Here is a 17874-nt window from a genome sequence, read left to right on the forward strand (position 1 = left end):
TATTTCATTAATAAATACTAGGAACTAAAACAAAACATAATACACAAGTTTCAAGTTGAAATTTCAATTTTTTTTATGTGTAAAATCATTTAATTTACCATCAGTTCACTATCCCGAGTAGTCTCGGGCAAATGAAAAACGTTAAGTATAAGTCTTTGTATGATAGTTTTTGAAACAAGAGACAACACAAATTGATACTTTCCAAACGCAATTGAAATGATATGCCATTTTTTAACGCTTTTTTCTTTCTGCAAATTCAGCAACCCTCGCATATGGATGGTGTTTTCAATATAAATGTAAACAATAACAATCTCGAGCTCAATATCTGCTCAAGTTCCGGTTAGAAAGTTTGCAACGGCTTACTACAGCTTATTCTGCGAGGCGATATTTTCAAACGGATAATTTTGTTTTCAATAAACGAAATAAATTAGATAGTTTCTAAACTCAAATCTGCAGTATTTCATAAGATATTAATGTTATTATGTAATTCTGGTGAGTTTGAAGTGAAAATTTGTTTTAGTTATTTATAGATACGTTGTTAAAAAAGGTGACATGGTAGCTAGATTTTGAATAACTCGCTTTTTTGGCAGTCCTGATTTGACCACTTTCCATTTGTTTATGACTGTTTGTTCTTGTTGCAAGCTGTGCACCATCTTACGTTAGCGTTAGCACCTTTAGCATTGTAAACACAAGTATTGTTATGCATTGTAAACACAAGTAATAACTAATCAAATACCACGTTTGCAAGAATCTTAAAACACCAAATGGCTTTAAAATACACCGGAAACAGTAACCCGGATGCATAAGCGGTATGGAAAAACAATTAGAAAGTTTATGATTATTACCAAAACAATTAATGCAAAGCCTTAATTTTTTAACTTCTTCAAACCTTTTTAAAGGGGAAAGATCTAAAAATAATGGACAATTATGCAGTTCATGCGGTTTTTTACACAACAAACATTTCAAACTAGATTTTAGAATAAAAGATTTACTTTTATTTACGGGATGAAGTTTCGATTTATTTGGCTGCACACCTTGTAAATTCTCTAATAACTGAGCTCTTTTATGAAGAAAGTCCAAAAACTTATCCCATTCGGGTAAATCAGAAGTTGTTAGAGACATTTCGAATTCCTTACGTGTATTTTTATCTACTTTTTGTAGAATAATATTCATTAGCAATTGATAACATAAATCGTTACCTTCTAATTTCAAAAGTTTTAAACCTCTTAAATTACGGTTTAACACATCAATAAGATTTCTTATGTCTTTAAAGGAATCATACGATAACTTTTCTAAGTTTAAAATATTAGAAATATAACTATTTACCACAATACGCTTATTCTCATATCTATCAATTAAAACCTTCATTAAAGATTCAAATGAATCTTCACTAGTTTCTATGTATTTAGCATCGCCCTTAAGCGATGATCTCAAATAAATCAACTTTTGTAAATCAGACAATGAAGAATTATTAGATATTAAACTATCGAATTGTTGTTTAAAGCTTGACCAATGCTCAACTTGTCCATTAAATGTAGGCAAATTAATGTCAGGTAACTTTAAATTCATTTTAGTTACAATAGAATCATTGCCTCTCACTTCACTATGTTGAAACTTAAATATAAAGGTTTGCAAGCTTACCTTTATATGTTCTATAGACTCTTCTAAATTGTCCATTTCAGCTTCAAAATTGGGCAAATCTTTTTCATCGAGGGTGGCATAATAATCCAGTTTCAATTTCTCTAGTTTATCACAAGTGTCCAAAACGTTTTCTAATTTGCATTGAAGCAATAATAGTCCAGCTGTTTCGGCCTTCTCACGAACAAATGTCTCTAATTTGGTTATTCGACCTTTCAAATAACCCTTTCTGCGACTAAGCACAGTCTTTTCTGATTTTTTGTCTTCTTCACTACTACTGCTCATTATGAAGAAAATGAAATGAAACTACGCATTCCACAACAAACAGAAAGTTCGAAAGTACGACCTCCGGGTCCACTAGGATCACTTTATTATGTACACGATTGTACACAGTGCGCTGGTTCATTAAATACGAAATTTCAACAAACAATATTTTATTTTAACAATTGTAAATAACCAAATTCATTGCACTATTGCAATGGAAGCCACGACTGGCTCAAACAAGAGTTCAAGAGAAAACTGAGCAGTTCACAACAATTGCTACAGATGGCGCTTCGCCTAAGACCGAACATGCCGGCCCCTTGAAATATTTAACATATTTCAACAATAACTAATATACATTGAAACTATAAGAATCACAATAAAATTATTAGAAATATTTGATTTCAATTAATAGAATAAAATTATGGACTGTAGAAAAATATTTGTTCCAATATTAAATGAATGCACAATTCCAAATTTAAAGGAAATTATTAAAATACAAAGATACAATACAAATATAAACAAAAAATAATTCAATGAGGTTACAATTATTACCAAACTATTTACTGTCCTCAATAGGTAAAATACTCAATTTATGAATTGGTCTTTTAAATAAACCTTTAGGAGTTCGCACTAAAACAACCCTAACCTTTTTATCTTTGCCAGCTATAGTTTCTTCAACTCTACCAATTACCCAATGACATACTGGAAGATTATCTTCCCTAACTAGAACCATTGTACCAGGGGTAACATTATCCTTCGAAAATTGCCACTTAGTTCGCTCGTGTAAATTAGACAAGTAATCTTTTTGCCACCTTTTCCAAATAATTTGAGTCAATTTTGTAACTCTTTCCCATCTAGACAATCTGTTATCTGGAATTTGAGTGATTTCGGGTTCTATGGGGGCAGTTATTGGACGCCCTATTAAAAAATGACCTGGCGTCAGAGCGTTCATATCATTTGCATTTGTAGATAATGGGGTAATTGGTCTAGAGTTTAAAATTCCCTCTATCTGCGTAACAAGGGTCAAAAATTCCTCAAGGGTCAGTTTTGAAATTCCAATTGTCTTTTTAAAGTGGGTTTTAAAGGATTTCACTGCTGCTTCCCAAATACCCCCGAAATGGGGGGCCCGTTGCGGTATAAATTTCCAAGTAACCTCTTCTGTTAACAGATAATCAATTAATTCTTGTTCCGGGGATTGAGCTAAACTATATAACCGTTTTAACTCGTTTCGAGCTCCACAAAAATTACTCGCATTATCACTCATTAACATAGAACATTTCCCCCTTCTTGCAAAAAACCTTTTTAATGTGGCAATCAAGGCCTCAGTTGTTAAGTCCGAGACAATTTCCAAATGTACTGCCCGAGTGCAAAGGCACACAAAAACTGCTACATACATTTTTTGAAGACTTACTTTTCTTTGATTTTTTTGCTTGACAAGAAACGGTCCGCAGAAATCTAAGCCTGATTTATTAAAGGTGAATTCCGGATTTAATCGATAAGATGGAAGGTTACCCATTAATTGATCAATAGCTACCGGTCTAAATTTAAAACAAGTAACACACTCGTGCACTATTTTTCTGGCAAGATTTCTTCCGTGAATTGGCCAAAACCTTTGGCGAACAGAATTAAGTAATGCCTGGGGACCAAGATGCAAATCTTTTAAATGAAAATACAACAAAATTAAATATGTAAGCTTATGACCCGCAGGCAAAATAATGGGAAACTTAGCATCGAAACTTACCTGCGAGTGGGCCAAACGACCACCCACCCTCAGTATACCATCTGCATCTAAAAAAGCGTTAAGTGATTTAATCTTACTCTTAGAAGAAATTGCACCTTTCTGAATATCTGCAATATCAGAAGAAAATTCATCCCTCTGTACTTCTCTAATCAAAAACAATTCGGATAATTTTAACTCATCCCTCGAAATCGCTCCCGTAGTTTTCTTTGCTGAGTTTTTAGCATTTCTTACAAACCTGAAAATAAAACTTAAGATTCTGATTAGTTTCATATAACTATTGCTTTTGTTCAAAAAATCAATTATAAAAGTGTTTTTCTCAAAGACAGTAAAATTAAGATCAGAATTTTTCTTGAGTTCAACCATATATTCATCGCTGGAAGAAGGAGAATGTTCGAATTGCTTATAGTCCTCAGTCTTTAGAAAGGAAGGGCCATTCCACCAAAGTTCAGAGTTTGAGATTTTGTCTGCAGTAACACCACGAGAAATGAGGTCAGCAGGGTTGCTTTCGGAAGGCACATGTCCCCATTTAAATAATCTAGTGATTTCTTGAATCTTGGACACTCTATTCGATACGAAAGTTTTCAACAAACATGGATCAGTTCGTATCCACGCCAAAGTTATGGTTGAATCCGACCACAAGTAGACACTTTGTATATCCATTTGAAGAGCTTTTAACAGTTTCTGTAGAAGTTTGGACATTAGTTCAGCCGCCAATAATTCTAAACGAGGAATCGTCAACTTTTTTATCGGCGCTATGCGTGACTTGCTGCACAGTAAGTTAATAGTCACTTGATTCAATTCATTCTTACATCGTAAATAAATCGCTGCACCGTATGCATCTTGTGAAGCATCGCAGAAGCCATGGATTTCAAAGGAGGAAACAGTTCCATTCGTTACACAGCGGTCTATTTTAATGTCTTTCACACAGAGAAGTGAGGAAGCATACTTCTCCCACTCCTTAACTTTGCAGTCTGGCAGTGCCTGGTCCCAGTCCAGTTTTTGTAGCCAGAGCTTTTGCATAAAAATTTTGGCCTTCACTATCACCGGCCCCAAAAGGCCTAATGGATCAAACAGTCTTGAAATGCACGATAAAACAGTTCTTTTAGTACAGTTCGTCAGATTAGTGATATCTGAAATTGAAAATTCAAACAAGTCTGCATTTGGGTTCCATATCACACCGAGAGTCTTAACGTTGTTTTTAATATCGAAATGGTACTCCTGGTCTTCATACGGTAAGTTTTCTAACAAGGACTGTTCATTAGATGACCATTTGTGTAAATCCATGCCACCCCGATGAAGAAGGTTTATTAACTGATTTTTTAACTCTAAGGCAGAAGAAATATCATTAGCCCCCGAGACTACATCGTCCATGTAACAATCATTTTGGACGACACGAGCTGCAATGGGAAAATCCTTCCCTTCATCAATCGAAATTTGTCTTAAGACACGCGTTGCCAAAAATGGAGCAGAGGTAGTACCATAGGTAACAGTACAGAGCTTGTAAATTTTAGCTTCATCATCTTTATTCAATTTCCACAATATTCTTTGTAAGTCTCGTTGATTTTCATCAATTAAGACAGTGCGAAACATACCTCTAATATCAGCCGTAAAGGCTACAGGATGTTTCCTAAATCTACACATAAGTGAAAATAAATCATCCTGAAGCACGCCCCCCTTCATTTGTATAGAGTTAAGTGATTCACCACTCGATGTTTGCGCACTAGCATCAAAAACGACACGCAATTTTGTGGTAGTTTTGTCAGGGCGATGTACGCCAAGATGGGGAATATAGTAACTAGTGTTTACATTAATATCGGTGTCAACTAGTTGCATGTGTCCTGAATTTTGATATTCAAGCATAAAGTCTTTATATAAGTTACAAAGTTCAGGATTAGAGTCTAACTTTCTATATATATTATTCAATCTCTTTAAAGCTAGTTTCTTTGAATCACCTAAACATTGGGGATCCTTTTTGAGTGGCATTTGAACCACATATCTACCACATTCGTTGCGATAATGAGTTTTTAAAAAATGATTTTCACAATATTCCTCCTCACCAGTAAGCATATCTGACGAAACACTTTCGATTTCCCAAAATTTCTGAAGAGAATCTTCAATATTTTCAGAGGTATGTGTTAAACCGCAAAAGGAATTTAAATTGTTCTCATGAACCTTACCCGTTGCTATCAAACCAAAAGCAGAATTTTGGAATAACAAATTAGGAGAAACTCTGGTTTTTCCTTCCTTTAAAATATCATAAAAGAGCTCAGCTCCTATAATCATGTTTATTTTACTCGGTATCTCAAAATTTGGATCAGCTAATAACGCACGATCAGGAATTAAATGCTCACTAATTTTAATGGGAGTCGATGGAATCAAGCCCGTAATTCTAGGAACTATTAACAATTCAACTTGCGAAGAAAAAGATAAATCCTTATTACAAATCAAAGAAGTCGCCTTCCACTTAACATTCATTTTATTCTCTCCCAATCCACTAACAGAAATGTTTATTTTTTCTCGCTTCAACCCCAAATCAAAACAAGTATCAGAATTTAAATAATTCGACTGACTGCCATTGTCCAACAATGCTCTGATTAAAACATATTTATTTTTAAGCGGACTCCAGATGTTAATTAAGGCAGTAGATAGAAGAACTAATTTATTACTATTTAGACTACGAGTTGAGAATGCGTGGGAAACGCTACTCTCTTTCGATTTCTCTGAGTCAGCAATTTCACCGGCTTCAGAAATATTACTCAATACATTTGGCGCCAGGGAGGGGGTTTGTTTTGGCATATCTGAACTTGATTTAATAGTTTCAAGCGGGCGAGAATTATCTCTATGAAGTAACTCGTGATGTTTACAGTTACAAATTTTACAACAAACTTTCGAAAAACAATTAGAAAGTTTATGATTATTACCAAAACAATTAATGCAAAGCCTTAATTTTTTAACTTCTTCAAACCTTTTTAAAGGGGAAAGATCTAAAAATAATGGACAATTATGCAGTTCATGCGGTTTTTTACACAACAAACATTTCAAACTAGATTTTAGAATAAAAGATTTACTTTTATTTACGGGATGAAGTTTCGATTTATTTGGCTGCACACCTTGTAAATTCTCTAATAACTGAGCTCTTTTATGAAGAAAGTCCAAAAACTTATCCCATTCGGGTAAATCAGAAGTTGTTAGAGACATTTCGAATTCCTTACGTGTATTTTTATCTACTTTTTGTAGAATAATATTCATTAGCAATTGATAACATAAATCGTTACCTTCTAATTTCAAAAGTTTTAAACCTCTTAAATTACGGTTTAACACATCAATAAGATTTCTTATGTCTTTAAAGGAATCATACGATAACTTTTCTAAGTTTAAAATATTAGAAATATAACTATTTACCACAATACGCTTATTCTCATATCTATCAATTAAAACCTTCATTAAAGATTCAAATGAATCTTCACTAGTTTCTATGTATTTAGCATCGCCCTTAAGCGATGATCTCAAATAAATCAACTTTTGTAAATCAGACAATGAAGAATTATTAGATATTAAACTATCGAATTGTTGTTTAAAGCTTGACCAATGCTCAACTTGTCCATTAAATGTAGGCAAATTAATGTCAGGTAACTTTAAATTCATTTTAGTTACAATAGAATCATTGCCTCTCACTTCACTATGTTGAAACTTAAATATAAAGGTTTGCAAGCTTACCTTTATATGTTCTATAGACTCTTCTAAATTGTCCATTTCAGCTTCAAAATTGGGCAAATCTTTTTCATCGAGGGTGGCATAATAATCCAGTTTCAATTTCTCTAGTTTATCACAAGTGTCCAAAACGTTTTCTAATTTGCATTGAAGCAATAATAGTCCAGCTGTTTCGGCCTTCTCACGAACAAATGTCTCTAATTTGGTTATTCGACCTTTCAAATAACCCTTTCTGCGACTAAGCACAGTCTTTTCTGATTTTTTGTCTTCTTCACTACTACTGCTCATTATGAAGAAAATGAAATGAAACTACGCATTCCACAACAAACAGAAAGTTCGAAAGTACGACCTCCGGGTCCACTAGGATCACTTTATTATGTACACGATTGTACACAGTGCGCTGGTTCATTAAATACGAAATTTCAACAAACAATATTTTATTTTAACAATTGTAAATAACCAAATTCATTGCACTATTGCAATGGAAGCCACGACTGGCTCAAACAAGAGTTCAAGAGAAAACTGAGCAGTTCACAACAATTGCTACAGATGGCGCTTCGCCTAAGACCGAACAGAGCGATTGTATGGCGGTACACCATCCATACAATCGCACAAAACACGTGAGCAATCCCACAATCCAACAGCAAAACTCCCAAACAAAATTTGGCAAACTTCCCATCACAGCAGATTATTATTATTTGCTTCCGGCCCGAGTAAAAACGTAAATAAAACAAAACGCACTGACAAATTCTGCTACGCCCGATTTTTCTCGGGATGATAAATAGTTGCAAAATATGCATACCCGTGTTAACTCGGGATAATCAGGGACGCGGTTAAGACTACAAATAAAAATTTTTTTTATCAGTTTTTACTCAACATTTTCCTTTTAACTTTAAGAAAAAGTTAAGAAAGAGTAGATTCTAAATTATCATATTTTTGAAAAATTATGTCTCTCATACTTTAGGCCCCCTTGACCGTCGGGGCCTAGGGGCAACACCCCAACTGCCCCGGAATATTACGGCCCTGTAGGGTTGTTAGAGTTAGATACTGTAACTTTGCAATTAAGTTTAATGTGGTGTGTTGATATCTTGATATGTAGTGTGATTTGTAAGAAAATGGATCTTACATTTGCGAATAGGAGGTGATAGATATCTATATAACAAGGTGATAGATATAGATTCGAATCTGAGCATGTGTGCTACACCGTAAAATTTGAATATTTTTTTTATTAAAAATTCTTTTTAGAGGCCTTTAATTTTAAAATTTACTTAAACTGGTTTGTAAAACTAGTTTACTAATTTTAGTCTTAAGTGCAAATGAATTTTTTAATATCAGGTTTGAAGTGTCAAGTTTAGATGTTTTTCATGTGACACATGAAAATATATTATTGCTTTGATGTACATAAAAATATTTTAGGAAATATTTTTTTCACGACATAAATGTTTACATACCAAATTTAAATACATAAAAAAAGAAGTATTCTTATTTAAAGCTATAATAATGTTTGATTGACCCGCACATAACAGCACTTTTTTATTATTTCGTTTCGTTTTTATATTCCATATCTTATTTTATTAGCCAAACATCAAAACGCATGAAAGTGTTGCAGATTATGAACGCGGATTATTTAGTTTTTAAAATTATGGTTCGTAAAATATTTTGCTTAGTTTAGCAACAAAAGGGCAATTCTGTATCAAACTCTAAACGAAAAAAAAAACGATATGGAAAATTAAAAAAATAATTGTTTATTTTTTTTCCATTTTTTGATGACAAAGAATTGTTTGAAAAATATAACATTGCTAAATAGGAATCCATGTTTTGTATACTCACCCTAGTATTGTCGAAGCTTGATTTATTCGTGACGTCATAAAGTAAGAGGAGAGCTATTTAAAAAAGAAAAAAAAGATAAGAATGATGGTAACCTATTGTTTGTACTTTAATTTCACTGATGGTCATTTTGAAAGATATAATTAAAATTGTTTTATTATTGTAAACAATGGTGTATTACATTTGTTATTAAAGCAAATGTATTACACCTAAAAGGAGTTGCTGCTTTATAATTCATATTATGCATTGACAATCAACAATTTATGATTTATAAAAAATAAATAAATAAATAGAGGAGTATCATTACTTTCCACTTTAAAAGGAAGTTTCCACTTTTATGATTACTTTCCATTTCAATTTCGTTTCCCATCATAAAATAGGGATACTTTCTCCCGTAAAACAGATACTTTTCTTGATACAAATGATATTTTCCACCATTCAAAATTTTTTTTATGGTGGAAACTTTATATCTGCCAATTATATCTCACTTCGATCATGAATTTTTAAAGTGGTAGTTAAAAGATAATTAAACAAATTTTTTTTAAAAAAATTTCCAGAGCTAAACAGGATTATCTTCTTAGTTTTTCTGCCACCAGACCATTTCTTAAGGACCAAACGAAAGTTGTTTAAAAGATGGCTATCGTATCAGATATATGCATGGAGTGAAATTCGTAATAAAAGTACTTAAACAAAGAAATTATAATGTCAATATGAAAGACCACAATTAGTGATAGTCGACATTAGTGATAGTCGACATAAACATTTTAAAGACACAGAAATGACCGTGCAGGTTACCTACACTGATGTAACTAAGCACAGTTGTTCCCAAGGAATAACAGATTACGACGCAAGCACACGGTGCGACGCACGCGTTACTTATTAGTGTACGCAAAAAACGGCTCCTACTTAAAAAACAGCACTCGTACTTCGATATTTTACAATCCAATTACGATGGGTTTAGGAAAAATATCAGTATTAAAAATACTGGATAGGTGTAGGAATAATAATTTGGCGTGGACACCGGTGTATGTAAGGATAATATCTTCATGTTTTTTATGATTAAAAATACTTGCCCGGTATTCCCTACAATGATTTTAAAAAAAAATTTAAATACCATCGAGCGGTATTCACTCACATGGTATTTCCTTCGCCGATGATTTTCCTAATCTAACTTAATCGGACATTAGAACATTGAATAAGTATTAAAATATCAATGAATAAATCAAGATCAAATAGGACAGAACAATTATTTGTATTTGTTACCGAGAATGACTGAATCAAGAGAATGTCGACTTTCAACGGTGAATGTCAACAATCACAGAGTCACTTTGGCGAATGCCCGAAATATTTGGTATATCCGATTTGATATTAAATTATTCGTTGATATTATTATATTTATTCGATATTTTATTATCTGCTGAGGACAGATTGAGAGAAACAACAGTGTTCAGAATACTGGTTAAATGCATACCAGGTACCTAACCTTAAAAAATTATTGATGTAGGGCATACCGGGCAGTGGCACAGAATTTTAAAACTTCAGAGCAGAGAATACCGGCAAGTGTATCCCGGGCAATGACACTCGACTATACCTAGTACATATTTCGGACATATACCAAAGCGACTATGTGGTTGTCGACATTCACCGGAGAAAGTCGACATTCTTCAGATTTCCGTCTTTCACGGTAAAAGTGATACTTGTAATTCTTTTTTTACCGTCGAACAAAAAAAAGTATACTTTCACGTTCTCAATAATTCTGAAGTGGTAGCAAGCTTAGTAACAGAGCCAAGAAATTTGCATACATTAATTTAACTGAAACTATAAATATTTAAGTTTGGATAAGAAATGTGGGACTTTTATAAACGTACTGTGGTATAAAATCTTTGCTAAAACTCGTCTAGTTTAAAACACTACAAAAAATAAAAATTCTGTAAATATCGATCCTAAAGTGCTATCAATAAAATTTAAACTTATGAAAATTTCTATACATGATTTTAAAATTAAACTGTTAAAAATTTTATCCTTTAAAGTCAAAGAGTTTGAAAAAAAAATTCCAGTAAAAAAAGTTTTGTGAGTAATCAACTAAATTGATGCATGAAAAAAAGCACTTAGTTTGCATTTTGCATATTTACATATTTTCATTTTTATTCTTTTATGGCTTATATGTTAGAAAGAAGAAAAGCTCGCAAGGAGGTGAATGCATTAACTTCAATCGATGAACTTTATTCATGAAGATAACAACAGGAATTGGATTATATCTTATTGTATTAAATATGCAAAAGGCTCGAGTTCAGACGATTTCTCAGATAAAAGCGAGAGTATTTTTAGATAAAATTATTGCAGTTATGCACGTTGGCAACGTAGAGAGTCATGAAATGGATTGTATGGGCATGACGTCATAACAGTAAAAGGGTTTTTAACTTTTCTGTGATTCGAAAAATGTGTTTTCGCTTTGAGAAGAAGTGTCGATTCCCAAGATACTGGATTAAAAACTGTGGAATTCAAGTTACGAAAACTTGAAATAAATTCCATTTCGAATGGAACTACTGCACAATAAACATGATTTATCTTAGCTGGAATCTTTTATATTTTTTATGAACTCTGGTGAATTTCGGAAAAGTAGTTTTCCGCTTTTTTTAGAACAAGAAAAAAAATCTTTGATACAAAATCAGAAAATATTCCATTATTTCTTAGAATATCTTTCATCCATTGAACATTCGGTACGTACAATTATTGCAAAGAGTTTTTTAAATACATTGACCCTTAACCCTTTAATGGGCCCTTTATTTCTAATAAAGGTAAATTAAAGTGTTTTTGGAATTGAAATTGTTTTAAGAGCAGAAATTGATATAAGAAAAAAAAGCTCATTTAGTTTATAAATAAATGTTATAAATGCTACAAACTTCAAGAGGAATTATGTATTTTATAATTTTTATACGTTGTTTTAAACTAACAAATGGTTACCAATTTTATTCAAACGCTCTTCAAGGAAGCTGAAGTTATTAACAAATGGAAACCAAAATTAAAAGTGGTGGTAAGTATACTTACCACGGTCTTCGAAAGGCTTAATATAAGGAGTATTTCATGGGGAAAATCCATGGAAGAAAAATAATTAAGAAATGGCCAGTTCGGAAAGAGAAGTATACGATTTGCTGTGAAAATCATGCGTTATTCTAAATTGCTGGATTGTACTTTAAAAGGAGGGTAATTTGCAGTGCACTACAAAAGCGACTCTAATATAAAAAACTGATCCGATCTGACTCTGAAATAAAAAACCGACTCTATCTGGCAAATAGGGCTGTCAATGGGCTAAGAAGATTTATTAAATCTAGGTTTCTTTCTAGAAAAACAAAGTTCTTAATCTTCAAAGCTCTTGCCAGTCTTGACATACGTTCTGAAGCTTGGATAATGACAGAACTGGAGGAAAATTGTATCGCAATATTTGAGAGAAAATGTTTGCGGAGTATACTTGGCGGTGTAAATGAAAACAAAAACTCGAGAGGGAGATTTAACTTTGAACTGTACAAGATTTATAAACAACCCGATATTAATAAATACATAAAAATAAATAGAATGAGTTGGATGGCCACGTGATTCGAATGAGTGATGACAATATTATAAAAAATATACTGCTTTTTAGACCCACTGGAACAAGAACGCGAGGAAGGCCACGGTTGAGATGAACTGACTCGGCTGAGTCTGATTTTCTTGGAATTAAAGAAAAGAATTGGAGATCAAAGATAAATCTGAGGTTGTTATGGAGACATCTTCAGAGGAAGGCATTGGCCCACATTGGGCTATTTGGCTAACTATGATAATGATAACAAAAGTTTTTTTAAAATTATGTACTGATTTTTTTAAAAATAATTTTTATTAAATTTAAAACTTTTTTTCTAAGAAGCTTTTTTTAATGTCAATCTCGGACACGATTTATAAAAATAAACTTTTGAGGTGAAAATGTTTGTCGAATGCTTCAGAGCAGCAGTTCCCAATTTTTTCGGCTACTGAACCCTAAGTAATCAATCTTCGTTTGGTTGAACACCAACTTTATAAGTAAAGTTTAAGGTAACTGAATATTATAACTTATAAAAGACTAAATTTAAAACATTTAATTAAAGGAATGATTATTTTTCATCGTTTTATCATTAATAATCCTAATTAGGTTTTATGCCCGACTGTTAAATTCGCAGTCCTTGTGCTGTATTTAGTCTAGCTATGAATTTGTTTCTGCTGTTTTTTGTCACCGTGAATGACCGAAATCAAGAGAATGTCGACTTTCACCGGTGAATGTCAACAATCACATAGTCGCTTTGGTGATCGTCCGAAACATTCGTTATATCCAAGTTTGATATTAATTTATTCGTTGATATTATTATATTCATTCGATACTTTAATATCAGCTGAGGATAGATTAGGAGAAACATCAGTGTTTGAAGTACCGGACAAATGCATCTTTATTGTTGTTTTCCGAATTACATAGATACAGGCTATTCTATAAAGAAGAAGAATATTCTATAACTATTATACAGTTCTATGTACGTTCTGAATTCACATTTATTCATTGGAATGACGAAAGCAATGTTGACTTCACTTTTAGTTGTAATGAATCGAAGACAGATAAAATTATTTTACCGTAATACACACATCAGTAACAGCAAGTGATGATGAAATCGGAAGTTATATTGTTGGTAATAGAAAAGGTAAAAATTATTGAGAAATTGTTCTCCAAATGTTTGGTGTGTTCTCCTTCAATGTTTGTCATGTTCTGGAGAGTTTTTTAAAGTTCTTCTACCTTCTCCTTAGGGAAATTTTGCTTCTTATTTGCTGCTAAGAAAATAGCGTCCGTCATTGCCACAGGTTACGATGGAACTAATGCCCGATATTTTCAGGCTCCCGCTAGAGGGCGTACTCGAGCGTTGCGATCGCGAATTAAATATTTAAATGTGCGCAGATAAGCTGTTTTTTTTGTTCAAATAGAGCTATAAGTCAGAAATCATCACTTAAGTTATCTTTAAAATATGTGAAAAACTGAATCGCTTACAGTAAAATTTAAAACAGTGACTAACAGTGATTTCGTTCTTCGCTCATCCCTATTTAAAGAATGAATTACTGTTTGATAAAAAAACTGTATTAACATCAAGTGTCATCCACTACAAGTTTAAAAAATTGTATTTGAGCTCGAGTGGATGAATAAAAAGCATTTCATTAACGATTGAAACTTTGAACAAGATACAAGGAGAGTGGAGAGGAATTAAATAAAATATAGTTGATTCGAATTTTATTTTCGAAAAAAGATCTTGATGAATTAATCGTTGTAGAAATATCCAAGAAATTTAGCCTGCTTATGAGAATGAAAAAAATTCGTGACGTAATCATCCTGACGTAAAGTAATCGAAGGTGATCCATTCTCTGAGTAATGAGGCTTAGAAAGATCCTCTACCATAACTTCCCTAAGAAAAACATGTCTTTAAATTGACGTAAAGATTTGTGTGCTTTACATTTCAAAATTTTTTGACTATTAATAAATAAAATACTAAACAGTGATCAAAAAATTTTTTTTGTTGGAAAATATCTTTGGTTAAATGAATTTCATAAATCACCGCAAAAAACTTTTCGAATTTCTTAAAAAGTTCCTAAAGACATAATAAAATTAAGATTTATAAGTCGAAGCTTTAGATCTTTTTCCTGCTTAAACTATTGCCTAACATATTTTCCAAATTACTGCCAACACCCATGATTTTGCTGGTCAAGAATCCAAATCCGTCTACAAAAAAAAAAAAAAAAAAATATTTAGAAAAAGCATATTTTTTTTTGTCAAAACTCGTAATTCAAAATACTGTTTCTACTGATTACATAGTATATTTAAGATTAGGCCCTCTAACAAATAATGTAACGGGTCATAATATTTTGCCGCGTCCGAGTACGCCGTAAAAAGTTAATCTTTTACACGGTAAATTTTGGGTACACAGTAAAAATTTTATTTGTAACTGGGCCGGTTCCGGGTATTCGGAAAAATTTGAATTAATTACCTTCAAGGCATGCGGAAAAATTTGAGTTAATGACCAGGCCGGTTCCAGGTATTTTGAAAATTTGAATTGATTACCCGGCCGGTTGAAGGTATTAGGAAAAATTTGGATTGATTACTTCGCCGTTCTGGATATTCAAAAAAAAATTGAATTAATTACCCAGCCGGTTCCGGATATTCAAAAAAGTTTGGATTAATTAGCCAGTCGGCTTCGGATATTCAGAAAAGTTTGAATTGATTACCCAGAAGGTTCAAGGTATTTAGAAAAATTTGGATTGATTACTCGACCGTTACGGACATTAAAAAAAAATTCAATTAATTACCCATTCAGTTCCAGATATTCGGAAAAGTTTGAAATAATTACCCGACCAGTTAAAGGTATTCGAAAAAATTTGAATTGTTTACCCAACCTGTTCAGGGTACCAGGACGAAAATTATAATATTTACACAAAAACAATATTAAAACCATATAATTTTCTACTGAACAAATAATTCACAAGATATAGTTCTAAGAAAACTTATTACATGCCTGCAATATTAATGAAACATGATTTTATTTTCAAATTTCTTAAAACTAAATAAATAAAAAAATTTTTCTAAAGGAAATTGGGAATGATTGTTTGGATGTGGTAGAGGGGAAAAAGAACACCAGAAAAAATGCACCGCATCAGTAAATTAACGATGATTATTATATGAAATTAACAAATAATCCAATTCGCGTTGTTGGGCAAAAATTCAATATAATTAAGTAAACATGTTTCCAAGTAAAAATTCAATCCTTAATTATCGATGACCCATTTTATTATCTTTTCAATACAAAAGTAAATCAACTTAACGACTGAAAATGTCATAAAATGTTTTAAAATGAGTTATATGTTTAGTTATATAAAAATATAAAGAGATTTTTTCTTTCTTTTACTTTTTTTCGACAGTTTATTTAGTGGTTTTTGTTAAAACACCTGTCTTGGTTTTAACATGTGCGCCTACAATATAAAATGATAACAACATATTAGTACTTTTATTCATTTGCGGAAAGTAAATTTAGTATGAGAGTAATACACATTAATCGTATTTTTCAACAGTTATTTTTGAATTTTATTCATTTTTACCTTAAATTCTCCATTTGGTTTTTTTTAAAATTTAGTTAAAACGGTATTGATTTCACATAAACGTTTAGCATGCGCTCTTTAGCGTCAAAAACTTTTAAAGGAAAAAGACAAACATAAAGCAAAAATGATAGAGGCTATAAACTCGTTCAGAGCTAAGCTAGTTTTGTGGATATCACATTTGAAAATAAAGTCTCTTGTGCAATTTCCAAACATGAAAAAAATGATAGGTAACAGTGAAATTGACTTATTAACATTTGTCATCAACCTCCAATTGCTTCAAGATCAATTTAAAAAGCGCTTTCAACAATTTAATATCATCGAGCCTTTGATAACTTTTTTGTTAATCCTTTTACCAACTAAATAAACATAACCGCAATAGCAACATACATTTCAGAATTAAAAATTGTGGATCTTCAGAATGACATTATCCTCAAAACTATTATATCACATGAGAAATTCTGGAATATAGTTGAAGGAATAAATTCCATTCTTAAAAAGAGCATCATATTCTCCCAATTATATAGTGCTGGCCAGCGAAATGCCATGCCAAACACCATATTGACTGTATTTTATAAATAATTTTTATACTTCGTATGTTTTGAAAGCAATTTAGTAATTATTTATTTTACACAAGAATATTAATACTAATTATATTCATACGTTAAATTAATTTTTAGAATAAAATTTTTTGTGCACTATATGTAGTGTGTATTATTACCTATGTCTATCAACTATACATTTATCTTGAAAAAATAAATGGTGCCCGCCATTCGACCGATATTCTGGTATTTGCTCTTAGGTACGAAAAGGTTGGGGACCCCTGCATTAGTCTAATAATAGTAATAATAAAAACAATCCTTCTAAACTTTTATTTCAAAAATCAAACAAAATCAAAAACGTAATAATAACAGTAAAGGTAATTTTAACCTTTAAATTAGGGAAACAAAACTATTTATAGAAAATCAATAACTTTATGACTTATATCAATTTTATGCTGATGACAACCTAACTAATATGAAAATTAATGTGGGAAAACTGTATCTTACCATGTGATTTTCTAACCAATAAAAATGTATTGACAACAATGGAAAATTACGACAGCATCATTAGATTTTCATTTATAGTAAGAAATATAATTATATATGAATAAATAATTTATTTCTAAACGCTAAATGAGCTTTCAAAACGTGAATTAGGTTTTTTTTAACGATATCATCTTCATGGTATTTATATTTAAACCGATTTTTAATCAAATCACAACACTAATAAAATTAAGATTTAATTCCATTTTAAATTTCCGACTTTTTTCTCAAGACGTACATTAGCGCTAATATAGTTTGAAACGGCTTCAGTTGTTTTTATTTAAAAATCGAGGAATTTAATTTAACAAATCTCAAGAGCTTTCAAAAGAAATAAGAATAAAAAAAATTAATTTAATTTTCTAAAACTTTATTTTAAAATTTATTTGTCACAGCGTCGAAAGAAAAAAAAAACTTCGAAACAAGAAGAATGAATATCAACCATTTCTAAAACGTAGGAATTTAATAAGCTTTTTTTGA

The 17874-nt window shown here is 31.7% G+C and overlaps 1 protein-coding gene across 1 annotated transcript in view; it reads right to left on the reverse strand.

Annotated features, from left to right (window-relative positions):
* Positions 1-17874, reverse strand: part of LOC107442998 (ras-related protein Rab-37) — a 158855-nt gene that overhangs the window by 23442 nt on the left and 117539 nt on the right. Inside the window, exon 5 of the mRNA XM_043051742.3 lies at positions 9185-9237. Coding sequence (XP_042907676.1) covers positions 9185-9237 — 53 coding nt within the window. The remainder of the gene's footprint in view (positions 1-9184; positions 9238-17874) is intronic.

This window comes from Parasteatoda tepidariorum, chromosome 5, assembly GCF_982258835.1.
Source record: "Parasteatoda tepidariorum strain Cologne lab strain chromosome 5, Ptep-v5.0, whole genome shotgun sequence".
Taxonomy (NCBI): domain Eukaryota; kingdom Metazoa; phylum Arthropoda; class Arachnida; order Araneae; family Theridiidae; genus Parasteatoda; species Parasteatoda tepidariorum.